Source organism: Xenopus tropicalis, chromosome 10, assembly GCF_000004195.4.
Source record: "Xenopus tropicalis strain Nigerian chromosome 10, UCB_Xtro_10.0, whole genome shotgun sequence".
Classification (NCBI taxonomy): domain Eukaryota; kingdom Metazoa; phylum Chordata; class Amphibia; order Anura; family Pipidae; genus Xenopus; species Xenopus tropicalis.
The window spans coordinates 19,147,064-19,174,940 of record NC_030686.2 but is presented as its reverse complement, the minus strand read 5'-3'; the positions used below and the strand labels follow the sequence as shown (position 1 = coordinate 19,174,940).

The 27,877-nt window shown below is 38.5% G+C and overlaps 2 protein-coding genes across 2 annotated transcripts in view; one reads left to right on the top strand and one right to left on the bottom strand.

The window, feature by feature from the left end:
* Positions 1-559: 559 nt before the first annotated feature.
* Positions 560-26,723, bottom strand: tgm3l.4 (transglutaminase 3 like, gene 4). The gene is made up of 13 exons (XM_031894848.1): positions 26,593-26,723; positions 20,309-20,449; positions 18,699-18,941; positions 17,676-17,794; positions 16,772-16,900; positions 14,969-15,146; positions 12,556-12,691; positions 11,838-11,941; positions 7,730-7,972; positions 5,879-6,583; positions 5,323-5,480; positions 1,994-2,127; positions 560-1,796 (listed from the first exon to the last, which is right to left on the bottom strand). The coding sequence occupies exons 1-13, from the start codon at positions 26,597-26,599 to the stop codon at positions 1,649-1,651; spliced, it is 2,445 nt and encodes an 814-aa protein (XP_031750708.1). The 5' UTR covers positions 26,600-26,723; the 3' UTR covers positions 560-1,648.
* The window catches only part of tgm6 (transglutaminase 6), an 83,831-nt gene continuing 65,847 nt past the window's right edge, over positions 9,894-27,877 (top strand). The window contains 1 exon segment of the mRNA NM_001126927.1: positions 9,894-9,930. Coding sequence (NP_001120399.1) covers positions 9,921-9,930 — 10 coding nt within the window. The 5' untranslated portion in view covers positions 9,894-9,920.

Genomic DNA, 27,877 nt, shown 5'->3' with positions numbered 1-27,877 from the left:
CCACACATCCATTTTGCTTTTATAATCCACTTGTGATCTTTCAACACAGTTACCAGCAGCCAGTTATTCTGATCCTGCTGAATACATCAAAATACTCCCAGGATGAATCACAATGAGTTGTGCCCATCTTTATGGTTGGCAGAGCCTTCCAGTTATTCATTGCAGGGATCAGCATAAGTGGCCCTCTAGCCGCCCTACCTTAAGTGGCATATTTATTACAATGTGTAAGCCAATATCACCAGTGATGTTTGGCCATAGCAAACAATCAGTAATTAGAATTTGGTTTACACACTATACTATATATGCCCCTAAGTGTGATTTAGTGGGTATTTGAAAGGAGCCCACTAGTTTCCATAACTAAATAACTTAGCATCAGAGTTGCTCACAGCTCTTTGTAATGAACCCATTACCAAAACTATAATTCTATGAGTAGTTTGATAATGACTAATCAATGGCCTGGATTTTTGTTTATCTGGGCTTTTGGGCCATATGCATAATGACAACTGAAACGCTAGATACATGAAAGACCGAATCAAAGAAAAATTAAGATTTTTGTTTTAACAGATTATATTTATTGTATTATAAAATCTATACATGTTAAATAAAAATAGACCCAGCTACATATTTAACTGCTATGGTTAAAACAAATGAGTCAAAAAGTGCTTCATTCAATTGATAGAGAGCTATTTAGCTTGCTGTCAAAATAAGTTATTAGCCGTAAAAAGACTTCATTTCTTAACAATGTAAAACATTCTCTTGGTCCTGTAACTATCTTATAGGTCTAAATAAAACAAATTCTCAGCAGTTCAATTGTGTCTGCTAATCAGTAGTGCCAGAAAATAATTGTTTAGTATAAAATCCCTGTTTGGAGGCTATTCTTGATTTATGCATGTTCATACAGTTTATTTATCTCTTAAGATCAGGGCCATATTTCTATATTGGCACCCAAGGGCCAGTGCCTAAAGAGGCAGCGTTAGCTATTCCTTGGGTACCTATATAGAAGGAAATAAAAACAGATTCACCCAATATGCCATTGGATAGGGATGGAGATGAATGCAAGGGGTGGGTACAAATTTCCTGATCATGCACTGATTGATGAGGGAATGGCACTGCCTTGGACCTACAAACAGCTCTAGGCAAGACATTTAAAACAGGACCACATTTTTAGATATTAAGCTGCTTTTGGTTTCAGTAGACTTTCATGCAGCAATAGAGGGTGTTTTTTTAACCTCTGTTACTCAATGAAATTCCATTTCTATGTATCATTTGGTTCTTCTACCTTGGTATATTTTTGATGACTTCATGTTTTGTGTTTAATTGCTGGTAATGTCATCTTTATGGGCGATTTTAATGTGGTGTCTGAGTGTATGTTGATAGGAATGAGCATTTCTTCATGAATCATTACTTAGGTAATTATTCTGGTTGCCACAGTAACATGTTAATGGAAGTCTGTTTCTATTAACTAGAACTTCATACATGTTCTAGATACTGATATAACCTTCATTACTGGGTAACAATTGTGCAGCATTGACTCCATTATTGCCATGCACTGTACAACTTTTCAAATCTGTGTTTTGGATGTAACCTGTAGTTGCGGACAGTGAAAAATACAGTATAAATATATTATAGATATGCCAAGAAAAAAAAGCTACAAAGATACCACATTCAGCAGATGGTGTCCCTTAATTGAAAAATATCTACATTTAACATGCACTATCACTTGCTTTGTTCCACTCCTGAATGGGGTTAGCTCCACCTTGAATTTTATATTCTGCTTAGGTTTGATGTAGGGCACCCTGGGTAGAATAAAAATATATGTTAGTGGCACACACTCATATATAAAGTCATTAATAGAAAGTAGATACAATATACCTCCCAAAATATTAAGGCCCTAGGACCTTGTGTTTTTATATAAACATAGAATTTCTCAGTGGCTTCTAATGCCTGACATATTGCTCAGAATCACATTGAAGTCTTATGGATCACTACTTACACAGCCGTGAGTTGTCGATCAATAAGCCCAGCTCCTTCCACTGCTACAGTACAGTCTTTGACTACAAATGACAGGGGGTTTGTAAACCGGACTTCCACTATCATTTTCCTGTTAAGGACTGCCATCTCTAGGGGCTATTAAAAAACATCAGAAAAATCAGAAATCAGTATAATTTAGGTGCATGAAACTAAAATTAGACCATATATATATATATATATATATATATTTATTTATTTATATAAAAGAAACAAAAGGAGCGCTCCCTACAAACAATTAGCTGCCCCAGATGCTGGCCAAAAATTTATGTAAATGAAAAACAGAATGCCGCACACAGGGACTTAAAAAAGAACAAAAAATCTTTATTAATCCAACGTTTTGAACACTAAGGGACAAATTTACTAATCCACGAACGTCCGAAAAGCGTCCGAATGCGTTTTTTTCGTAATGATCGGTATTTTGCGATTTTTTCGTAAATTGTCGCGCCTTTTTCGTAGCCGTTACGACTTTTTCGTAAATTGTCGCAACTTTTTCGTAGCCGTTACGACTTGCGCGAATTGTCCTGACTTTTTCGTAGCAGTCGCGCCGAGTACGAAAGTTTGGGATTCATTCAAGCTTCTGTATCATGACTTTCCTTGGGCCAGGTTGGAGCTGCAGAGTGCCATTGAGTCCTATGGGAGGCTTCCAAAATCATGCAAAGTCTGAAAGGTTTGCCCGCCGTTTACGAGCGCTCAATACGAAAAAGTCGCGACAATATACAAGCAAATCGTAATGGCTACGAAAAAGTCGTGACAATTTGCGCAAGTCATAATGGCTACAAAAAAGTTGCAACAATTTACGAAAAAGTCGTAACGGCGACGAAAAAATCACAAAAAATACAAAAAAGTCGCAAAATGTTCGTTTCCAATCCGAATTTTTCCCATTCGGATTCGTGGATTAGTAAATGTGCCCCTAAATGTGTTTTTCTTCAGGTTTGTCCCTAAAGAAGAACACATTTAGCATATATATATGATGGTGCACTCCACTAACAAAAACAGAACCTGGGTGCAAGAGCTGTTTTAACCAAAATATTGTAAAAGTAATGTCAGCACTCACAGGATTCATTGTACTGTAGGTTTAAAAAGTCAGTTTTTATTGAAATATCAAAAGAAGGAACATTGCAAACCTCAATGTTTCAGTCCCCCACAGGGACCTTGGTCAGGAAGCAAAATAAAGCAAGTCTTGGAGTAAAAAGTAAAAAATCCAAAATTATTTTTTAATTATGTGAATAGTAAAAAAAATTAAGCAAGAAGGGGTCTATACATCTGAGGAGCCAGCTAATGAAGGCTTCCCTTTTAATATGCCCAGTTCTAGTAATTTAGCTACTGACGCATGGGTCACTCGGAAGGAAATTCAAAAGAGACTTGAACATGTAAAGGTAAACAAAGGTACAGGACCGGATGGAATTCATCCCAGGGTATTAAACAAGCTTAGCGCTGTGATTGCCAAACCTCTTCACTTAATTTTTCAGGATTTGTTGAGGTCTGGCATGGTGCCCAGAGACTGGCGAATTGCTAATGTGGTGCAGTTATTTAAAAAGGGATCCCGTTTTCAGCCTGAAAACTATAGGCCTGTTAGTCTGACATCAGTAGTAGGAAAGCTTTTGAAAGGGGTAATAAGGGATAGGGTACTTGAATACATTGCAGTTTGCTGCCCAAACTATAAGTTTGTGCCAGCATGGTTTTATGCGTTACATCTTGCCAGACTAATTTAGTCGCCTTTTATGAGGAGGTAAGCAGGAACCTCGATGCTGGAATGGCATTTGATACAGTACCTCAGAGAAGGTTAATGATCAAATTGAGGAATATTGGCCTAGAACATAATATTTGTAATTGGATAGAGAACTGGCTGAAGGATAGGTTGCAAAGAGTGGTGGTAAATGGAACATTTTCTAATTGGACCAGTGTTGTTAGTGGAGTACGGCAGGGGTCAGTCCTTGGTCAATTGCTTTTTAACTTGTTTATTAATGACCTGGAGGTGGGCATAGAGAGTACTGTTTCTATTTTTGCTGACAACACTAAATTGTGCAGAACTATAAGTTCCATGCAGGATGCTGCCGCTTTTCAGATGCCAAAACTGGAAAACTGGGCAGCAAACTGAAAAATGAGGTTCAATGTGGACAAGTGCTAAGTTATGCACTTTGGTAGAAATAATATAAACGCAAACTATCTACTGAATGGTAGTGTGTTGGGGGTTTCCTTAATGGAGAAGGATCTAGGGGTTTTGTTGATAACAAGTTGTCTAATTCCAGACAGTGTCATTCTGTGGCTACTAAAGCAAATAAAGTGCTGTCTTGTATAAAAAAGGGCATTGGGATGAAAACATAATTTTGCCTCTTTATAGGTCCCTGGTAAGGCCTCACTTTGAGTATGCAGTGCAGTTTTAGGCTCCAGTCTTTAACAACCTTCATATCAATGAGCTGGAGAGAGTGCAGAGACGTGCAACTACAACTAAACTGCTAAAGGGGATGGAAGATTTAAGCTATGAGGTTAGACTGTCGAGGTTGGGATTGTTTACTCTGGAAAAGAGGCGCTTGCGAGGGGACATGATTATTCTGTACAAATACTTTAGAGGGGATTATAGACAGATAGGGGGTGATCTTTTTTCCCATAAAAATGATCAATGCACCAGAGGTCACCCCTTAGATCAGAGGAACGGGGCTTCCATTTGAAGCAGCGTAGGTGGGTTTTTCACGGTGAGAGCAGTGAGGATGGGGAATGCCCTTCCTAGAGATGTGGTAATGGCAGATTCTGTTAATGCCTTTAAGAGGGGCCTGGATGAGTTTTTGAACAAGCATAGTATCCAAGGCTATTGTGACACTAATAACTACAGTTAGTATTAATGGTTGTATGTATAGTTTATGTATGTGATAGTAAAGATTGGTAAGTATAGGTTGTGTGTGCTGGGTTTACTTGGTAGGGTTAAACTTAATTGACTCTGGTCTTTTTTTGACCCTATGTAACTAAGTAATAACAGGTTTCCTGATATTCCCTCAAATTTCTGCATATGTGCTTTGAAAGTATTGGTTTACAGTATGTATCAATAAACAATGTTGTAGTGTTTGCACCATAGTTGTGAGCTTTTTTTTTCCACTTTCTTTGTAATCATGACTCTTTGCTACCCCCCCCCAAAAAACAAATGTACCTTGGTGCCCAAAAACCATAAAAAAAGAAATATACTACGTTTACACATGGTGCTCTACATTGCAGAATCTGGAAAAGGTCAGATCCCAAGCATTCTGAATGACACATGCCAATTTATCCCAGTGTGTATTTTTTTTTCAAACAAGTTACCTTGATGCTGATTGGTGGGTTGTCTAAGACTAGTTCCTTTGTTATAACCACTTTCTTACGGAATGGTAATTCACAAACGGCAACCATCTGTATCATGTTTCCGTCAGTGAGAAAGTTGCCGTAGAGGGAGTATGGGATTTGTAAAGATATATGCCCCTCTGAAAAATAAATGTGAAAAATTAATATAAATATTAGCATATTATCTCTATGTTACAGTCAGTTTTACCACCTAGTTTATATGGTAAGCATTACCCGATTGCTTCATTTATAAATATATAGATCTCTTAAATAAACACATACCACTGTAAATGCAAGTAAACAATGTCGAGTGCACAATATATATATACAGTATATATATATATATATATATCCTGTATAACCCCTTCATAATACCATCCTTAGATACTGTAAAGATACTGTAAATATATTAGATTAATAGATTAGATATTGTAAATCTATTAAAAAGAAGTGGTTATAGTGGCAGTTACAAAGGAATAAGGGAATATAAATGTCACTCTTTTGGACAACATGAATTGCAAAGTAATAATGATCATACCTTGACTTGGGTTGATAATTAGAGATTTTTGATCCTGAAAGATGTCATTTATGCGTCTTCCTGTATAAAGGATGCAAGAAGCACTTAGGTTTACAATTACTTGTCTGTGGTAAGGAGTGAGGTTTCTTAGAGATAAGAGAAGATTAATGTCATCTCCCACTGCAAGTGGACCAAGGAGCTTGAATTTTCCGGCAATATCTGGCCCATCTAATGAAGGTCTTTCTGGGAATGCATTTAGTGGTGGAGGTCTCTCTGGGAATGTATTTAGTGGTGGAGGTCTCTCTGGGAATGTATTTAGTGGTGGTGGTCTCTCTGGGAATGTATTTAGTGGTGGTGTTCTCGGATTATATAATCTTTCTGTAGATCTTGAAGAGAATCCATTTGCTATGCCTCTTGAATACATTGTATTGGTTCTGGGTCTTGATGGCCAATCAACAGCTGAAGGTATTGAGGCAACTGAATTTGACATGGGTCTGGAAAGTGGTACATTTGGTGTAGGTCTTGATGGACGTAACGTATTTGCTGTTGGTCTTGATGGCAGGGTATTTGACCGTGGCCTTGAGTTTTCTGCATTGTCCATTAATACCTCATTTGTTGCTCTTCTATCTCTTGTGTTATTTACATCATTGGGTTTATCTGTTGGTGGTCTATAATTAGATAGTTTTCGATTGGCTTTATCAAATACCTCCCTTTCTTTAGGGGAACCTGTTTGGGAGAAAATATAAAGATTGTTAGTTAAGGTATTCTTAGCATCTAGGTCTATATTGTTTTCAGTGAATTGTTCAAATAATGTGGCCCTTTTTAAACAAATCATTGGTTGGATAAAAAGATTGCCAAAAGTAGTTTGTAGGAAAACTTCTACATATTACTGTGAGCTTTCTTCTTCACTGGTTTGGTAGCCCAGTAGTCAAATGGGTAAGTGTGGGGTACCTGTGACAAATTGTTTTTGTGTTGTTCCTCATCTAGTATCTACAACTGCTACAATCTTATTTAACCATATTTATATCTGCTACATTATTATTGAGAATACTGGATATCTTGCATATTTTTGATTTATTCACTAATAATGTCAAGTTACAATGCTGAATAACTCCTCAAGCATCTATACACAAAACTCAGAGGGCTGTTGGGTCCACTGCAAGTTACATAGTTACATAGGGTTGAAAAAAGACCAGAGTCCATCAAGTTCAACCCTTCAACACACACAACCTATACTTACCAATCTATACTATCAGTGGGTAAGGCAAAGTTGCCCTACTGGAGACCTGCAGGCCATACATGGTTCTATAAATTTAAAGGCTGGTAGACCACCCAAGAACTCCAAAATAATATAATGTGTATTAGTTTCATAACTTGAGACTAAGGGACACAATTTGTTTATTTGAAACGTCAATCTAACATTTCGGCTGCTTCCACAGCCTTTCTCAAAGAGTGCGGCATTTACTTTTTGCATGCTGGATTTCTGTTTCTAATACTGCACCCAGGCCAACGTACACTGCACCAAACATGAGTGCCTGTTGCCTCGGACTTGTTTACTATATATATATATATATATATATATATATATATATATATATATATATATATATATATACAGTATATACACATATATTTGTTTGCACAGACATAAATTATTCACAGATTGAAAGTAAACTATAATAGTCTGTCTCTGACCGTTTCCTAACAGCCCCTTAGGCTGACATGAACTGTGCATCGCCCACTATGGAAACTACAGGGACCTGAAGGCCTAGAATCTATAACTTCACAATGGAACATAATCTGTGCTAAATCCAACTGAATGAGCTCATGAGTATGCTTCTTCCCCTTAGTCCGTTGCATGAGTTTGCGTACCTTCCGGATATTTGTAGCAATGTGTGATGTCCACACGTTCATTGCTTCCAACAGCCTTGGTGCTAATAAATTGGCCCACAGCTTTGGTGTCACTGTGGGCTTGCTCCTTTCTGCCATCTTTGTGGCAGACCCAAGTAACACGATCAGCATTCACCTCTGAGTAGACAAATGGAGTATCATATGGCAGGTGCACATCTCCCTCTTTCACAGCGTTGACAGACGTAGGGCCACAGCGATAAACATCTAAAGAACAAGACAAAAATAGTATTGCTAATAAAATTGCTGAACTTTAGTAAAAAATGTTCATGTAGCCTTATTGCTTCCATGATCCACACAGAAGGTAGGTTATATATGTTAAATAATGTAACACAGATTCAAGGTTAAATATTTCGTCTGTATTGTCTATTATACAAACAATAATGCATTACTGAACAGAACATTCCTTCTTTCAAATGTTCTATTTACACAAGTGAAAAATGACACATTGCTTGCCCAAGTTGAGGTATTTATTCCCCATAAACGTTACAGGACACCTATGGCCTCAAAATTATATCCCCTACCACAGTTGATGGCTGATAGAGAAAGCACATAAAGGAAACCAGCAACTGGATTCAGGGCATTCATGAGACATGCAAGCGAGGATGCCCCTCTATGGCTAAATGTTTTGTGACACCTCAACTAGCAGTGGTGTTATAAGGTGTTCTTCTCACAATAGAACTATTCATTTTGACTATTAGAGGCATTAGGGTCATTCATTATGTGCAAAAAAGGGCAGAATCATACAAAATGGCAGCACTGTATTCATAAAGGGCAGGGGGAGACACATTGTGCAGAATTACAATACTAAAGGTGGCCATACACGCACCGATATTATCGTACGAAACCTCGTTTCGTACGATAATCGGTGCGTGTATGGTATGTCAGCAAGCCGACCGATGTTGCAGGAAGCTGCTGAAATCGGTCGGCCCGTCGATCGGCCAGGTTAGAAAATTTTGATCGGGCGCCATAGAAGGCGCCTGACCAAAATTCTCCCTTCAGAGCTGAATCAGCAGAAGGAGGTAGAAATCCTATTGTTTCTACCTCCTTACCTGCCGATTCAGCCCTGAATGGTGTGTGGCGGATCTGACGATGTTTCGTGCGACCGATGGTCATACGAAACATCATCAGATCGCCACGTGTATGGCCAGCTTTAGTGCTCTTTTAGTTAGCACTTCCATTCAGGGTCCTGATGGGCTTTGCAACTGATGCCAGATTAAAGAGGAACTCCACCCAAACACAACTTGAACTTTTAGAAAAGTAAACATAATTTTAAGAAACTTTGCAGCATTTTTTTTATAATTTTTAATGTAATAATTTGGTTTGCTCTGCTGATCTGGCTGACTACTTTGACACTCAAAAAAAATGTAACAGTAGTCGACTGTTCTCAGCTTGCCTTCAGCCTGCATCCACCTAATCCTACAATTCCCTGCACACTTGATGTCAATATGGAAAGGAACATCACAATGCAATGCATTGTGGGTTATGTAGTTCCTGCATGCTGTCTGTAAGCTGTGGAGAACTTGTTACAATTTGTAACATCAGTGTTTTATTCCCTCCACCCCTGCCAGAATTTTAGCAATTAAAACTGTATTTTATCATACTTTTGTAAGGTACAGATTACAGTGAGAGGTATATTAGGGGTTTCAGTGTTGTGTGTGGCTCTTTAACAAATTTTGGTTTGGAAGCCAGAGTTCCTCTTTAACAATGATGTTAAGGGGCTAGTGGGGGTGGTATGGGGTACACTTATGCACCACTCAGCCCTACCCCTCATGAATACTGCACTTTTGAATCCTGGCAGCAGTACCGCCGCTCCCTATACCCAGACTACGCAGTCTGCGTAGGGCACCAACTCCCAGGGGGGCACCCAGTACCAGGGCCGGCCCTAGGCCGATTGCACCTATTGCTCCCAATCGGGCCCCGCACTCCATTGAAAAAGAAGTAGCTTTAACACCCCCCTCTCTCCCTCCCTTCCACCCGCACGGAGTTACAGCTACCTCTGATCGCATCAACACCAGAGAACTCCTTCACAGGGGGCTGTGCTGCAATGCGATTGGACACAGGGCATGACCTTTGAACCTCTGCGCTCACTGTGCAACTGCAAAGGCAGACAGGCACACACAGCCCCCTGTGAAGGAGTTCTCCTCTTGTGTTGATGCGATCAGGTACATGTAACTAGAAGTCCGTGCGGGTGGAAGGGAGGGAGAGAGGGGGGAGTTAAAGCTACTTCTTTTTCAATGGAGTGTGGGGGTATTTGTAGCTAGAAGTCTGTGGACATGCTTTTTTTTTTTTTTTTTTAAATAACTGAGCGGGGGATAAATGAGCCCTGGAGCAGCTGCAGGTAATGATTCAAGCTGTTGCTAAGATTATTTTGTATATAAACCAGCAGTCACACTGCTTGTAATGTATTAAGTCCAAATGGCTGACATCTTTGCCTAAGAGCATCTGCTATATGTAGGCTTCTCGCCTTTACCATTTAATTATGTTCCCCAGCTGCACATTCGTTATATAACTGCAATAAACTGGGAGACACAATGGGACCCGGACACTTTATGGCCACAACAAATATTGTATGTGAAAACTATGGCAGCATAAAGATTACCCTGTACTAAGCACAATTCAGCAGAAACAGCCCCCTCAGTTTGCTCATAGCCTGTACAGAGCGATACCATAAAACTATGGCACATAGGGATTCCCCTGTACTAAGCACAATTCAGCAGGAACAGCCCCCTAAGTTTGCCCATAGCCTGTACAGAGAGATACCATAAAACTATGGCAGCATAGGTATTCCCCTGTACTAAGCACAATTCAGCAGAAACAGCCCCCTAAGTTTGCTCATAGCCTGTACAGAGAGATACCATAAAACTATGGCAGCATAGGGATTCCCCTGTACTAAGCACAATTCATCAGAAACAGCCCCCTAAGTTTGCTCATAGCCTCTACAGAGAGATACCATAAAACTATGGCAGCATAGGGATTCCCCTGTACTAAGCACAATTCAGCAGGAACAGCCCCCTAAGTTTGCTCCATATGATAGCCACATGAACACTGCTCAGTGCTACTCTGTGCTGCTAGTGTTGGGTGAGTCTGGGAATGGGAGTACACTGAAGGGCAAATTGCATTCTTTCCATGGGCATGGCAAATGTCCCTATTTACATTTTTAAAATATTGGGAGTTGTGCCTGTATTAAGCACAATTCAGCAGGAACAGCTTAAAAAACTATAAAACTATGGCAACATAGGGAATCTTCTGCACTAAGCATAATTCACAATGTACTAAGGGGGCCCCGCAAAAATAGTTCCAATTGGGCCCCGCAGTTGGTAAGACCGGCCCTGCCCAGTACCGCCGCTATTTATATGCAGAGTGCGCAGTCTGCGCACCAACAGACCAAGTCATCATCTGCAGCTCCTTCTCTCTTGTGCTGCAGCGACAGGCCCTTTTATAAGGTTGCGCCCGTACATATGACGTCACACATCAGCGACGCGGTGCAACCTAATAGAAGTGCCTGTTGCCGCGGCATAAGAGAGAAGGAGCCGCCGACAATGACTTGGTCTGTTGAGGGTACTTTCTATGGGGGCAATTGGAGGCACTGTGTGTGGGGGCTACTGTCTATGGGGGGTACTGTGTTTGAGGCAATTGGGGGCACTGTGTGTGGGGGGTACTGTCTATGGGGGGTACTGTCTATGGGGCAATTGGGGCACTGTGTATGGGGACACTTTCTATTGGGGGCACTGTCTAAGGGCAATTGGGGGCACTGTGTGTGGGGGCTACTGTCTGTGGGGGCAATTGGGGCACTGTGTATGGGGGCACTTTCTATTGGGGGCACTGTCTAAGGGCAATTGGGGGCACTGTGTGTGGGGCTACTGTCTATGGGGGCACTTTCGTAATATTTGGGGGAGGCGGTACAAAAGTAAATTTCTGCTTAGGGCACCCATTTGGCCAGCAGCGGCCCTGCCTTGCAGTGCTGTATGTATGGGGGCAATTCAGGTCAGACCTACCCTCCAATTTTTAAATGAAGCCCAGCATGATTATATGATGTATGTATTGTTACTGACATACAGATAATACTAACTTTGACTCTGTTCTTGAGGGGTTGAATCCAGGACCTGCCAACCGCCGTAGAACTGTCCCAGATCTTTCCTCAAAAACCAGGATTCATCCCAAACATGGAAATTCCTGAAAAACAATTAAGATATATAAATATAGACATACACATTACTATTGGACTCACACACAATGCATAGACTTTTTTTATCAAAGCATGATGTGTGGGATCCGTTAGACAGAAATCCATTATCTAGAAAGCCCCAAATTATGGGAAGGCCGTCTCCTATAGACTCCATTTTAATCAAATAATTCAATTTTTTTAAAAAATGATTTGCTTTTTCTCTGTAATAATAAAACAGTGCCTCATACTTGGCCCAAACTAAGATATTATTAATCTTCATTGGAGCAAAAAGTAACCCTATTGAGTTTAATTAATGTTAAAATGATTAGTTAGTAGACATATGGCATAGAGATCTAAATTATGGAAAGATCCCTTATCCTGAAAGACCCAGGTCCCAAGCATTCTGGATAATAGGCCCCATATATTTGTAGATTGTAAGCTCTTTTAGGCAGGGCTGTCTTCACCTGAAACCCACTTATTGTACAGCGCTGCGGAATATGTTGGCGCTTTATAAGTAAATGTTAAAAATAATTATACTATAATTAGATTAAAATACCTGTACTAGGTACATGCAATGACAAGGTTAATGTCTTTCACTATAAATATATTGCTATAATATTACCAGATACTGTCATCAGAAATCTCCATGAACTTTCCATCATTATCATAGTGCAAGTCAACGCATAGATTTCCGTCAGTGTTGTGGGCAGAGTTAAAGTTTGTGATCACTCTGGTTGGAATGCCCAGGCATCTGAGGGCTGGAAAAATATCCCAAATGCAAAACAAAATTATTTCTATCACTTTTTAAATCTAAAATAAAATTAAATTATGGCCCTTTGTAATGTTTTACTAATGCTTTGTCAGTACATTTTTAAAACACAGAAAAGTGTTAAAAATCAAGATAAAGATTAGTGGTTGGGTGGGGGACCTAAATGTGCTAGATTGTATTCATTTAGATGTTATGGTGTCATTAACAGGGTTTGTAGACCATACATAAAAGTATGAAATCTAGTCTCTAGTTGCAGTAAAAAGACACTTTTTACCTGAAATATTATACTCCTTTCTAATTAGTTGACCAGTGTCAGCTATCACTAGGTGATGGGCATGTAAGGTATAACTATACAGACAATTAAACCAATGGCAAGGGCAAAATGCATCACCACAGTTGTGACAACATTGATAAAATACAACAATTCCCCACCTAAAAAGTTATTCATACTGGAACATAAACAGATATGAAACATATGACAACAAAACCTCATCCCCAAAGTCCCATCTGAAAGCTATACGGCAGTGGGGATGGATAGAATACCAGAAATAATAAAAGGGGGTGGGGCTTCAACTGCCTGGGTACTGAAAAAGTGTGGAGGGGGCCCTAGGAACAAGTCAGTCCTTCTGCCCCACTTCAGCCTAGCTTCACCTCCCTACAGTCCCAGGTACCAACATAATACATTTTGGTGCCCATAATGTTTCTTAGTTCTGGTTCCTTATCATATGGATTTTTATGGATATAAGAATATGCTGGCCTTATTACTTATAACTTCTCTCATGTAGTTTATCTTTTTTAATATATTAATTTCTGAAATAGAAGCCTGGGGCAAAGGGTAGTTGCTATGATGGTGGTCCAGGAATAAATTAAATGCAACCAGATTAATCAGAATAGAATCTGTATTGGATAAAGGGTTGCCATTTTTTAAACATATTTTTACCGGCTGGCCGGGGGCAGTGCTGAAAGGGGGCGTGCCATGAAGTAAATGAGGGCATGACAAGAGGGCAGGTGATGTACAAAGGGGCAGAGCTATGATGCAACGGAGTTCTAGAGAATGGATCAAGCGGAGATTGAGGAAGAGAAAAAGTAGGATTTGGGTGGGATGAGGTCTTAGGTGGGCAGGCCAGGTGTTAAATTTGAGGATATTACAAATTTACTGGCAACTACATTGCTGGTAAATTTGTAATACCAACCCTGGCCTTGGCGGGTGCTAAACCGGTAAAATATCGGCTGGGTGACAACCCTATATGGATATCCTCCAATCTTACCAGTTGTCACCCTGAGGTTGCACTGAAAATGTAAAAGACATTTCCCTTCAGCAGATTACAGGGCCCCTTTCCTTTGGCCCCTAAATTTCACATGCAGCAGCCCTCAAGGAGACTGTATGAAGCCCAGGTATTTACAGCTCAAAATGTAAAATATCTTAAAAGAAATGTAATTTTGGAGAGGTTACAAACCCTATGTTATATTTTACATATTTTATCCATTTGTTTCATTCTTCTGAAGAATTGTAGGAAGAGAAGAATGTATTTAGTAGTCTTATTCTTAGCTATTTGGACTATATTTTTTTGATTCAGTTGATACAGAACTAAATCCAAATGCTTATTAGCATTAAATCAGAGCAAAAAAACTTTAATGTGTCAATGGTTGTATTGTTTTTCCTGTGATTCATGTTTTTTGTGCTAATAATTACAGTCTTTTTTACTTTAAAAAATCGCGTTTGTTTTTGCAATTTATTATGTGTCAAAACCACAAAAAACGCGAATGTAAATCTAAAATCTTGCAAAGTCATATAGAAATCTATGGGAGCTGTCTTGGGCTTTTTTTCTGTTGCTTTCACTTCGAGGTATTCTATCTTTGGTGGGAGCTATTTAAGCTATTAAAGTGAAACAAAGTTACGATATGAGGTATTTGCTTTTTATCTATACGTTTTTGTGTCCACATTTTTTAATTGGATATTTTTTATAAGTAAGGAAACATTTGTGCTTTTCAAAAATGTGAGTGAAGGTTGAAAACATCTCTAAAATTACACAAATACAAAATTTGATATGCCCCTTTTAGGGTTTGGATTCCGTAGGGCAAAGCAATCCTAAACCAAACCCTGAATTTGTCTAAAAAGAATTTATTTGGTAATTCTTAGCTTCTTGCTCTTAATAAAGTAATTTGCGTTAAGTTACTTTGTAGGCAAACTTCATATTTTTGCTGGTTATAAATTTTATACCAAAAAATATAATGAAGTGCTTTTTCTTTGGATTTATAGACATACCAGTGCACATGACAGCTGCAAACACCCAACACTGGCCATATTTGACAGGCTGATAGGCTTCCTTTTGCCACTTCAAAAGAATTTCCACACTTCCAGTCCAACTGTTTGGGTCAACACCATCAGAAAATTCTTTTTCCCACTTTCCTTCCAGCACACCATAGTCATCATTGCTGTTGATCTATTAAGATGATAAAAATATCAGAAAAGAACCTTCGCAATACAATACTGGAGCTGGGTCATGTATGAATAAGACAGTTCACTCAGACAAATAGATGATTAGGGAGAATTTACAAGTTTGCCTTTTATTTTATTTTTAACCTTTACCCAGCTTTCAGAAAATATCTGATATCTTTATTCTTTAAATTGCCTTCTTGGATTTCCAGAATAAATCTAGGATCTGACAGTGTCACTTTGGGTACATACAAGGTCAAATTGTGAAACAGTTAAAGGCACCATAATAGGCAGCCAATTATGTGCACTTTTACCAATAATATAAAAGCGAAACTAACAACATTTTCCAGTTATCACAGACTGGAGGAAACATCATCGGAATGTGGGAAAGTAGAAAAGGAGTAAAAATAAAGCTTACATTACAATTCACGACCCAATGAGCATGATACACCCACAGCCAAATCTGCAAATTCTATCCACAACCCTTTCAGAAAAAAGAAATTGGGGAGGTGGAGCTATAATATTCTTTTAATAATATGGCTCACTTGTGTAATATATGTGTATAGTCACAGTCAGATTTATGTTCCAACAGAAAAAGTTTCCTGCATTTTACACCATTTTTACCGCCAATTCCAAAGCTGGTGCTTTAGCCAGATTTCCCAGTGTTTTTGCTCATTTTACACCAAACAATTGCCCATTTTTCTTAAATTTCCTATTTGAAGAACTATCCTCAAAGTTAACCACAACAACTATCCTAAAGCGCTGGAAAACCTTGATAAATGAGGCCCTCCCCTCTAAGAGTTGGCCTTCCTGAGCAGAGGATTCTGACAAATTTGAAAATATATTGGGTTCATAGACATACAGATTAGCTACATTTCTAGCTCTGGAAACTACCTAACATTTAACAACAAGATGTGTAGCCTTTGGAGGTCTGACACAATGGTATTTACCCCACAGCCTGCCTTTTAGCCTTCTTCCATTTTTGTTCTCTCTTTCTACATCTATATTCTGTTGTACTTTCCAATATATTTGGTCAAATCCTACTGTTTAGCACGTTGAGGCACATTGTTTTTGAACTACCACGACCTGAGTTTTCTGTTTTTCTTTTTAGCTAAAACTAATCAGTACAACTTTAAAAAGGAAATGCCTATTTGTCCACTAAATTCAACTATTAATATACACACGTGTAATGAATAGGGCTTGTGCCCAGCATACTTGAGCTAAAGAGGCCAAACAGGGATACAGAAGCTACTTTATATTTGGTCCTTGTGAGGCAGATAATTATATTACTAGCAACCCCCCTGCATAATGGACTCCTGCTAACAAAACAGCGAGGGAGAAGGGAGGGGAAAGTATATTAGAAATCTAATTGTCTGCCTCACAGGACCAAATATAGAGTAGCTTCAGTCTCAAGAAAAAACACAGATGGACATCTTGCACTTGGACACTTCTGTAAATAGTAAATTGCAGTTCGAATCCACGTAATATTGCCATCTGCATATCATTGGGGGAGGCTGTTCATAATAAGCTTTACTGCTTAAACCTTGACATTATCACAGTAAATAATTACTTTACCATTTTTGGTCATTATTGTGTATTATATATAGTTCACATTTTTCCAGTATTGCTTACCATTGCACTAATAACTCTTCCCACATACATTGGGCTGTTTCTTTTGGAGCAGTCTGCTGCTGGATCATTACGATAGTTCAGGCTTCTGTCCAGCATATCCAGGCAGATGTTCAAAATGTTGCTTTCAAACTGACCAATTCAAAACAGAAGATGGATACCACTATTACTATAGTATAGATATCTAAACATTGTGAAAATAGCTCTAATGCAGTAACCCCCAACAACCTATAAGAATGTTGCTTTGGATGAGTTTACTGCAAGCAGAATAACAATAAAGCTACTGTGCAATTGTTTACTGTTGTGATAAAATTGCCTAGTGCTAATAAATAACCATGATATTTTCTTTTAATGAAGAAAAAAATGTATTCAAACATGTACTCAACTTGAAAGGGAACTCCGGCTTCCAAACCAAAATTTGTTAAAGAGTCCCAAACAACACAGAAACCCCTTATATACCTGTCACTATAATCTGTTTCTTCAAAAAGTATAATGTAAGTTCTTTATAAGGAAAATGTTCCTTTCCTTATTGACATTACATGTACTGGATTTGTGGGATTTAGGACCTGACCTGGGCTGAGGACTGTTTTTTTGAGTCTCAAAGTAGGCAGCTAGATCAGCAGAATAACGGGGCCAGGCTTAGATTTCAAACCATATTATTACATTAAACAACATGAAAAGGCTGCATAATTTTTTAATTGATTTATATTGCAACGTTGCGTGTAATTATGTTTACTTTTCAAAAAGCCTAAGTTGTGTTTGGGTGGAGTTCCCCTTTAAACTATGTTTCAGGCACAGAACAAAACCTTTTTTTGTTTTGATGATGGTATATTTTAAATCCTTCAAACGGAAGCTAAAACTGGTTAGGTATAATTAGGGACAATTATGCCAAATGAAGAAAGATTACCTGACCAAAGTTCCAGGCTAGGCTGGCTATATGCTTGTCGCTGCCAATAAAAATGATGCCATTGTCATTCAGAATGTATTCATTCCTCTCATCTTCATTAGCCATATACACTTCATCATCTAAGTAAATAAAGTGAAGTTAATCTAGAAACATGGATATTTCAGTCTCAGAGGGACTGGCAAGCTAGTTTTTTTTTTTTTTAAACCATGTACCTTTCTTTTGATAAATCATCCCCAAGTTAAAGGAGAAGGAAAGGCTAGTAAAGAGTTAATCTCAAGCTGCAGGCACACCTTCAGTTCTCTCAATAGTGCCCTTAAGTCTCCCCATATTTCACCTGTTCAGAAGATCTGAAGCCAAACACGGAGAAAAAACGCTGAGCTGGGTAAAAAGGATTCCCATAATGCATCGCTCCTGCACTGACTGTGTGACCGGGACACTTTAGGCGGCGCATACGCATTGCTGTTATCAGTGTGACAAGCAAGCGCGCTCCCCCTACCCTACCCAGAGGACACAGAATGAGGAGCGATCAGAAGCACAGAGCGAACAAATAAAGGTTCACCCCCTTTATTACAACCGCACCAGCCCGGTGTACCTGTAGCGAGTGCTTACTTCTTCCATGTTTCTTCGGCGGCGAATTCCCTGGGCCGGCGCATGCGCATTAGAGTGAAAAGCTGACTTTGTTGTTAAAGTTTGGCTTTTCACTCTATTGCGCATGTGCAGTGCGCCAACGCGGGAGAAGGAAGCGCTCGCTGCTACCCCGGGCTGGTGCTGTTCTCTCTTAACAGAGGCACTAGTCAGGGGTAAAAGGTAAGCGATTTAAGTCACTTGGGGGTGCCTAACATTTTGGCACCCCCGAGTGACTTAGCCTTTTCTTCTCCTTTAAGTTTAAAAAAGAAAATTACATAGGGATAAGCTTTTTTTCCAACAATGGAAGACAGAATTTATAAAAAAAATTACTAGCCTATTAACAATTTAAATTTATACAATTATTATAAGTCAATGATGGATTTAACCAAGAATTACCAAGGCACCAGGGATTAAAAAGCAGGATGAACTTTCCAAGCGAGTATGTTGATGTATTGCCCATAATACATATCTGAACAGTAAGGTTGTAGCGTCCTATGACTGCATTGGCTGGGCTGGACATTATAATTCGTAGAGAATTGCCAGGAGCGCTCTCCAGGACAGCGCTCCATCTTCCACTGGACCATGAGTTCGACAAAGGGAATTCTACATTGATGTTGTAAAACTTTGCATTCAAAGGACCTTCAGTAAAGACAAGAAACAGAAAACAAGTTTTTAAAGGGATTCTGTCATGATTTTTATGGTATACTTTTTAATTCTAAATTACCCCTGTTTACATAGCAAATAATTAACTCTACCATTCAACATTTTATTCCTGAACCAAGAAATGTATTTTTTTAGTTGTAATATTGGTATGTAGGAAGCCAGGTGCATTGTGCCTGATTTTGAGCTTTCAGCACTACACAATAGAACTGCTTTCAGATAAGCTATTGTTTCTCCTACTCAATGTAAGTGAAGGAGTATAATACTAACTGTGCCCGCGCTCCAAAATTCTTAAACAATGTGAACTTATGTGTCACAAACTATCAAAAATGTTTGTAAAAATAAAAAATTATACTTTATTATACACAATCAGTATACAGATAAAAAAAGGGGGAAAAAACATCCTATACATTAATCATTTCCCACCCCAAAGTTAGACACGTTGGAACTAGATTAAATAAAGTTCAGAGAAGTTCCTTAACAGACAATGCATCAATTCCAAAAAAGAGGTTAAAAAATAAGTGGAGGAGTCATGACTTGGGTGAGCTGGACTGGGATTTTTGCTATTAAGTGGTATTCTCATAGATCATAGGAGCATTTGTAGCAATACAGGTGTCAGGGAACTGTTGTCTTGCTTCCTTTCTGTTTTTCTGCTGATCGGCTGCTGGTGGGGAAGGTTGGGGGATGATATTACTCCAACTTGCAGCACAGCAGTAAAGAGAGATTAAAGTTTATTGGAGCACAAGTCACATGGTTAAGTCACCTGGCAAGCTAAGAATATGTCTGGCGCCATGTCAGATTTAAAAAAACAGATTTTAATATGTTTTCCCATGACAGTATTTCTTTAAGGAAGACATTTTTAGAGACATTTTAAGGGACACTGCTAGGAAGGGATAATGGCCCTATAGGGGTACATGGCACTTAATGGCAGGTCTAACACCACATGCACCATAGAACATAAGACAACAAGTGTTTTTTTTTTACATAAATGAAAGCTACTGTTTTTGTGGTTGCCAATTCCATTGCCTTTTCCTTGTGGAAACCAAACTAAATTCATTACAGTAATGATGCTTCATTGTTATTTGTATATGACAATAAACTTGAAACTTAATTAAACTAAAGCATTTAGAAGATAAATCACCACCAATAGAGAAGACCAACATTTTCCCTCTTGTAACAGTAAACATTTTGACATGATGAGAAAGAAGGGGCCAATGCCTGGTATTATTTCAGTGATTATATATGGGTGTTAGCAAAATAGAGTTTTGGCTGAACAGGCAGAAAACATGTGTGAGACTGAGGTTAATTATTGGTTATTATGCTCTGAAACACAGGTAATTATTTACCGGTCTGTGCGGTGAACACAATGCTCTCCCATTCTTGAATAGGCCTGTCGAAGTCCAGTGTTATCCAAAATGACTGACCTCTCCGTAAAATTAGTTCAGGGCTGTTGTACATCTCAGTATGATGCCCTTTCCTGTTGGATTCTATACAAAATAAACACAATATTGATATATTTCCACATATGTCACTGTTTTACTTGCTGCATTGACAATAGAATTCTAAATGGCAACAGCAAGAATATATACTGTATAGAAGCTTCTTACTTATGTATTTTTGTATCAGTCTTATCAAGGAGGTGCTTTAAGGTCTGGGAAACCAAGTATTGGTTATATACGAATACAGAAGGGAAGGCAAAGTGTGTGACTTATGTTGCTCATTGAAAAACAAATTAAATGGAAAAAGACTAAAACCTGAAACTGATGCAAAATAAAAGCAACAGAACATGGGGAGGCCCATTTATTTTGTGGCTCTAGTGGCTTTTAAAACCACAAATGCCAAAAAAGCCACAAAACAAAAAAAGATGTTTCAACTGGAAACAGGACAGCCGCCCATTGACTTCTACATGACCTTGAAAAAAAGCAAAAATGTAATTTTTTTGTATTATTCAGTGAATGGGGCGTCTAATACTGTGACGCAAAAGAAGTTCTGATGACCTTGACTTAAAAGCAAAAAACACGAATGGAGCATCTGGAATCAAAAGACCTTGACAGCTTTTAGATGGTGAAGTTTTGTATTAGTGATTTTCATGGTTTTGATGCTTTTTTGGTATTCGTGGTTTTCCTACTTTTGTGTTTTTTTCCACAAAAATTCCAGTTTTAGTGCACATGAGCAAGAGTTTGGAAAAAAAATTAAAATATGAACACTAGTAAATGACCTCCCCAGGGTTTTGTAAATTTACCTAGCCTAACAATATTTTTTTAAATTATCTCTAGATTTCTGGCCTGATCTTCTCCTACTCTCAATCCTGTTAGACATTGTTAAGCTGGCCATACACGTGGCGATCCGACGATGTTTCGTACGACCATCGGTCGCACGAAACATCGTCAGATCCGCCACACACCATTCAGGGCTGAATCGGCAGGTAAGGAGGTAGAAACAATAGGATTTCTACCTCCTTCTGCCGATTCAGCTCTGAAGGGAGAATTTTGGTCAGGCGCCTTCTATGGCGCCCGATCAAAATTTTCTAACCTGGCCGATCGACGAGCCGACCGATTTCAGCAGCTTCCTGCGACATCGGTCGGCTCGCTGACATACCATACACGCACCGATTATCGTACGAAACGAGGTTTCGTACGATAATATCGGTGCGTGTATGGCCACCTTTAGAGTTGAATTTCCTTGGGATAAACCACAACATAATTTACTTGCTCATCTGTCTAAATCTGGTGCAAAATGTTACAAAACGTATTCTCCCTGAAGTAAATTGGTCCCTTTTGAAGCTGCTCGGATGAGTAGTGAAATGTCTTCAATGATTACTTAACAAATCCAGTGGCTTTAGATTTATTTATACTAGATATACCATGACCTAGATGAATGAAAATCTTCATAGTCCTTTTCCCAAGCTTCCATATTGCAAAATGGATTATCATCTGTTTTCTGCTTGCTTTCTCAACATGCAAGGTTCACAGAAAGAAGTTATTGGAAATATAGGCTGAATTGTATTGTACCAACACTTTTTTCCAAAACATTGTTGGAGTGATTGATAGGGGTACATTTTACTAAATGTCTTACTTGTAAATCTGTGTATGTGACGTATAAAGGACTGTTAAATCTTAGGACTTTATTTATTGAAGCCATGGAGTTAAAAATAGCTATGAGAGCAGCCGAAAGTATTAGCAACAGAGTTTTATTTCCACCCTAATTTTAGAACTGGGGGACAGCCATAGAGTCATATAAAATGGACTGATTACTTGTCCTAAAGGATGAGCACCATATCATGTATTGCCCAGATCCAGCAACATGATAAGTATCCTTCATCCCACATCAAAACAGTTCTTCAGTCACGTTGGCTCTTCCACAACTGAACAGACTTTTCTACTTGCTCCATTGTTTTATCACAATCCCAATCCCCTGTTTCAATCCCTATAATCAGGTCTGGACTGGGATTCAAAATAGGCCCTGGAATTTCAAGTACACAGAGCCCATACAGCCCCAACCAGCCATATAAATAGTGACTGTCTGTGACATCTTACCGCAGCCTCTGGCATTTGTCAGAACCCACAGATTGCCAGGTGAGCAGATGAACTTAAGGAGAAAAAGAAAGCTAATATATTGTAGTAACAATAGTAAAAATAATAAGCAGTCATGTATTGTATTTTTACAACAGTATCTGAAGGTAAGCTTGTAACTGCTGAGGACATAACCCAAAAATACTTTTTACTGGCCTCTTGCATGAAATCAAATAGACCATTGGTTGATATGGGTTCCCAGGTCTGCAGCAAACTTTCACATATTATTATATTACATTATTCCCATATTTTTATTTTGTGTTATTTTGTTAGTTAGTATGGATCCAACAGCAAAATTATTAGTCCTCCCTAAATATAAATATTAGGAATAAAAGTTTTTTTTTTAACCTCTTATCAGGCCCCCAGCAATTGCTTGTAGAGGTGTATTTACCAAATAGGCACTTAAGGGCCTCTGCCTAGGGCAGTTATGGTAAATAAAACATTGGCATCCACTGTTGCCTGATACTTTCCTATAAAATACAGCTGCAGTCGTGTGGGGGTTAGAAGTACCTTTTGCGGCATAAAATGGAACTGACGTCATGCACAGGCACATTGCGTCATGACATCACTTCTATTGCGCATACGCCGAGGTCTCAGAGAGATCCGGTGCATAGGGAAGCACAGGACCAAAATGCAGACCTGGCTGCATTTTGCATTTTTGTACGGACACTCTATCTTAATACTAGCATGTACTCCAAACATCTGTATACCAAGAAGTTTTAAGTGCCAAAGTCCTTTTGACTCATAAATTTACCCTACTCAAACTAAGGGCAGGCATTATTTCTTGTTGATATTAGGCATGGTTTTACTCCCACACTTCTTCCTGTTATAGAAAGCCACATGGGTTTTGCTCATGGGTTTGTTCTTGGGTGAGCATGAAAAACATTATGCAATGGTTCTTTCTAGATGTAAAATTGAAATATTTATTTATGTATATGATACTTTCCTAAGATTCTTTGACAGGTCACTTTTTCTGTTAGTTACTCCCTCAAACTGTGCACCCATTTTTTGGACAAAAACCCATGATCACACCTTCTAGGTTAAAAGTAATTTAAAATTTACACATAATCTACAGGTGATGTAAGCCACATACTCACTAGCTAAATGTGTACTTGAGCCATCAATCATCTAAATTGGTGCTTAATAAAAAAAAAAAATACAGGTGTTAGGCTAACTAAATTGCTAGGTATACATAGATTCATGCTTGTGTGCCTAGACCACAGGTGCCTACTCCCAAGGTATCTAATGATAGTTTTAGTCACAGTGCCAGTATGGAGGAGAGGTATTAATTTACTGTGTATGCGGTGGAACGACGTAACATTTTATATAGGTTACTATATAAACTTCAAATTTGGAACCCAGCTGCTGGTGTCTAATAGGGATAAATGCACCACATCTGTAAAAATATATAGTCCTTAAAGGGGATCTATCGTGAAAATAAAAATTTCATATTAGCTTCATCTGACTGAAATAGGAAACTTTCTAACTATAATAAATTAAATATTCTGTGCTGCTTATTAAAAAATCAAGTTTTTCTTCAGTATCTCACTCTCCGCAACCTGAGGTCTGGGTCAGATTTTGATTGACAGGTAGGTCTAATGCATCTTTTAGATGTTTTAGAGCTAACTTAAATAACCAACTCAAGCACACATAAAAACTAACAAAATAACTGACTCTAGCACACACCCTGCATGCACAGAAACAGGGTTTCCATCAGAGCCTTTATTTTGAAAGAGTGAACTCTAATACATGTTCTAAATTTGGTTCCAAATTTGAAATTTATATAGTAACCTATATAAAATGTTACATAGTTCCACCGCATACGCAGTAAATTAATACCTACATCCTTTGGGGGGGTTGCAGAAGCTGCAACCCCCCCAAAGGATGTAGTAGACCTACCTGACTCCACCTACTGCACAGAGAGATAGATTGCTGAGATGGGCAGCATGAAGATTAACTTTATTATTTTATAATTGGTACAGAATTTTAAATTGATTATAATTAGATAAGTTCAGTGAGATGAAGCTTATATTAAATTATAATTTTCACGATAGATCCCCTTAAGTGAATGCATGGACACAAGTTGTAGGAAATTTAGAAGCATGAAAAGAATCACTTCCATACCCACATAACCCCAATACATAATGGTAGAAATAGAGCACCCTTATTTAAATGGATCTGATTGATGAGAACAATGAGCTACATCTATGCGTGCCTGCCTCTGTTGGTAGTATTAAGAATAGCCCTAGTTTTCTGTTATCTACAGGTGGGAGCCACATGCAAATGTAAAAAGCATTGGGGAGCAACACAACATGGGGTGCCAGATAAAGGCTGTTATTGGCTATTTAGTAACCCCTATGTGGACAGGAGGACAGGCAACAAGAGCCTCTGTTATGTAGTACACCTGGTTTTTATTCAAAGCTTGCCCCAAGCCAGGAATTCAAAAATAAGCACCTTCTTTAAGACCACAGGGGGCAATATCCAAAGGGTTTGTGAGCAACATGCTGTTTACAAGCCACTGGTTAGGGATCACTGATCACTGATTTTCAGCACAACAGAAGCACCTCTCAGTATCTCTAGCAATACAGAACAGTCTCCCAAGCAATATTCCGCATGTAATCCCCAGTGCATTACAGTCTCCCCTCCATGTGATATACAACAGCTCACATATTATGTCCTCCGAATACCCTAAGCAGATCAACACAGCTGCTTATTATTTACACAGTCTATACAGATAACATTCCCTCTAATCTTAGCTGCACAATTACTTTCCTTAGGGCAATTTCTGGCTACCAGTTTTGCAACAATAAACAGTCCAACAATTATATGCAGCCACACAACCTACAATCCACACACTCCAGGAATAGTGGTGGCATATGTCATATACTGTAACACAAAATTTTAAAGAAGCTCCTCACTTTCTTTCGCTCTCTCTATATGTATATATATATATATATATATGTATATATATATATATATATATATATATATATATATATATTTGTGTGTCTGTATGTATATATATATATATATATATATATATATACATATAGAGAGAGACCAGACACTTATCCTATTTATCGTGACCATCTGTGCATAAACATTTTGGAGTGTCACATAAATAAACAGCTCATAGGAAATAATGATTATAGCTTCTTAAATTAACAGCATTATATATAAAGCCTCCCAATTGCCCCATGTGCAAAACAGTTTTGCATTCCCCTATGAAGCATATCATAATCTTTCCAAACAGAGCATCAAGACCTGCTATTTTCAGAAAACAAGTTGTTCCAGTTTTTCACTGCCCAAACCAGGATATCAAACCTCTTAGAACCCCATCATTACATTAAAACAACCCAGTATCCTCATAAGGGTGTCTCGGTGTTACTGGAGTAGATTGCAGCCTCCCAGTGTCTTTGACACCACCACTACAATGCTATTAGAATTACAATTACACCAGTGGTCCCCAATTTTTTTTACCTGTGACCCACATTCAGTTGTAAAAAGAGTTGGAGATCAACACCCTGGGGGGTGCCAAATAAAGGCTGTTATTGGCTATTTGGTTGCCTCTGTGTGTACATCTGTTTTTTTGCAACCAAAACTTGTCTCCAAGCCAGAAATTAAAAAATTAGGCCCCTGGGAGCAACATTCAAGGTTGGAGATCAACATACAACCACTGAATAACACCATAGCATTTAAGTATTTTAGGCAGGAAAGTCTCCTTGTGACCGATAAAGTATATTTGTCTTCTGGCATCATCAGTACACTAGTCGCCTCTGCATTATTTTTCAACAGCCCAAATGTGACTGCCTATTTTTCTTTTATGTTGCCTTTAAGTAGGTTGCTGAACTAAAATAAATGTTGTATACTTTACCACATAAATATTATAATCTTCATTTGGTGCTCTAGCAATTTTCTAGCCAATCCAAGCATCCACTGAGGTCCATACCGAGAAGCTGTGTATTGCAGCTTGTGCAGAGAATTGTGTAAACCAGTAGGAATCCAGTGTGAATCCCATGTGGGTTCCTTGAAAGGTTAATAAGAATGGCTTGGCTTACCTTCCATTGTAAACCCGAGTTTCTTCTACTTGTTGTGTCATGTACGGAAAGCCGAGGCAAACTACTCTCTTGCTGCAAATCTACCATTATTTGTATCATCCTTAAGTGCAGAGACTATTAAAATTCCTATGCCTGCCTATTTTATTGCAGTATTAATGGGACATGCCTTCATTCTTCCAGGTGTATTCCTCACAGATAGGGCGGAAATGCAGTTGAGGGCCATGTGATCTTTTTTGGCACATGTCTCTGGTGCTTATTAATTGAAGTACCATGCACACTTAGCCGTACCTTGTAAATGTTTAACCTATTTTCTATACTCAGTGCTTAAACCATTATTTAAAATCTGTTTTTACAAGCTCTTGGAATGGTTTCAGCCTAATCTCACAAACCTGCCTGGCCTGGTTCTTCTGTACTAGTATTTACAGTATGTGATAGGCTGCCACAATTATGTATTTTATAAGACATTTACATGAGATGCAGTCATGGACTTTTCAGATGGGCTTCTAATTGATTTGTTTGTTCGCTGGTTATATTTTATTGGAACAATATGTATACACTCATGGGAATTTACGGATATTTTTTAAGTAAATGGACATCTATGTACTTCAGGTTTTGTAAGGCCCAGAGAAAGTGCACATTTTTTGTTCAGGGTGAATATTTTTCTGTGGAGCTGTTCAGGATTCCAAAATTTCATCCTTTAATGGGACACTTCTGTATTTTGTTTCATCACTGAATTGAAGGTGTATAATTTTGATAAGACTGTGACAGATGTCTCTATGTTTATTTTTATTTACACAGTGTCACTAATGTTATTCTCAGTGGTGCTTATTTTCGAATTCCTGGCTTGAAGGCAAGATTTAGTTGCATCAAAACGATGAGGTAGGCTGCCAGTCCACATATGGGCTACAAATAGCCAATTACAAATATTTGAATGCTTGCATTGTTTTCCAACTTTTATTTACACTTAAATGTGGCTTAAGGGTAATAGAAAGTTTGGGGACCCCTGCACGAAGCAATTAATTAGTATCTGCAAGGGATACAAATTTCTGCAGCCCAATTAATTACATTCAGGATGTGGCATCCTTGCAGCAGGACTTCAACAAACAGGCAATCTGGGCGGCTAAATAGCAGATGAGATTCAGTGTTGATAAATTTAACGTCATGCACTGGGATGTAAAAATATTCAAGCCACTTAATGAGACTATGTTAGGCAAATTCTTGCAGGATGGTTTTGGGCTGCAGTTTTAGTTATTATTGAATTAAAAGGAGTCTAAAAAAACCAAGT

What these genes read in the sequence shown, in the direction of transcription:
- tgm3l.4 (XM_031894848.1), bottom strand. An exon ending in TAGCCTGGAACTTTGGTCAG is followed by an intron (nt 16,901 to 17,675) that starts GTAATCTTTCTT and finishes TGAATTGGTCAG; the next exon opens with TTTGAAAGCAACATTTTGAA. An exon ending in GAAGAGTTATTAGTGCAATG is followed by an intron (nt 15,147 to 16,771) that starts GTAAGCAATACT and finishes TCATCTTAATAG; the next exon opens with ATCAACAGCAATGATGACTA.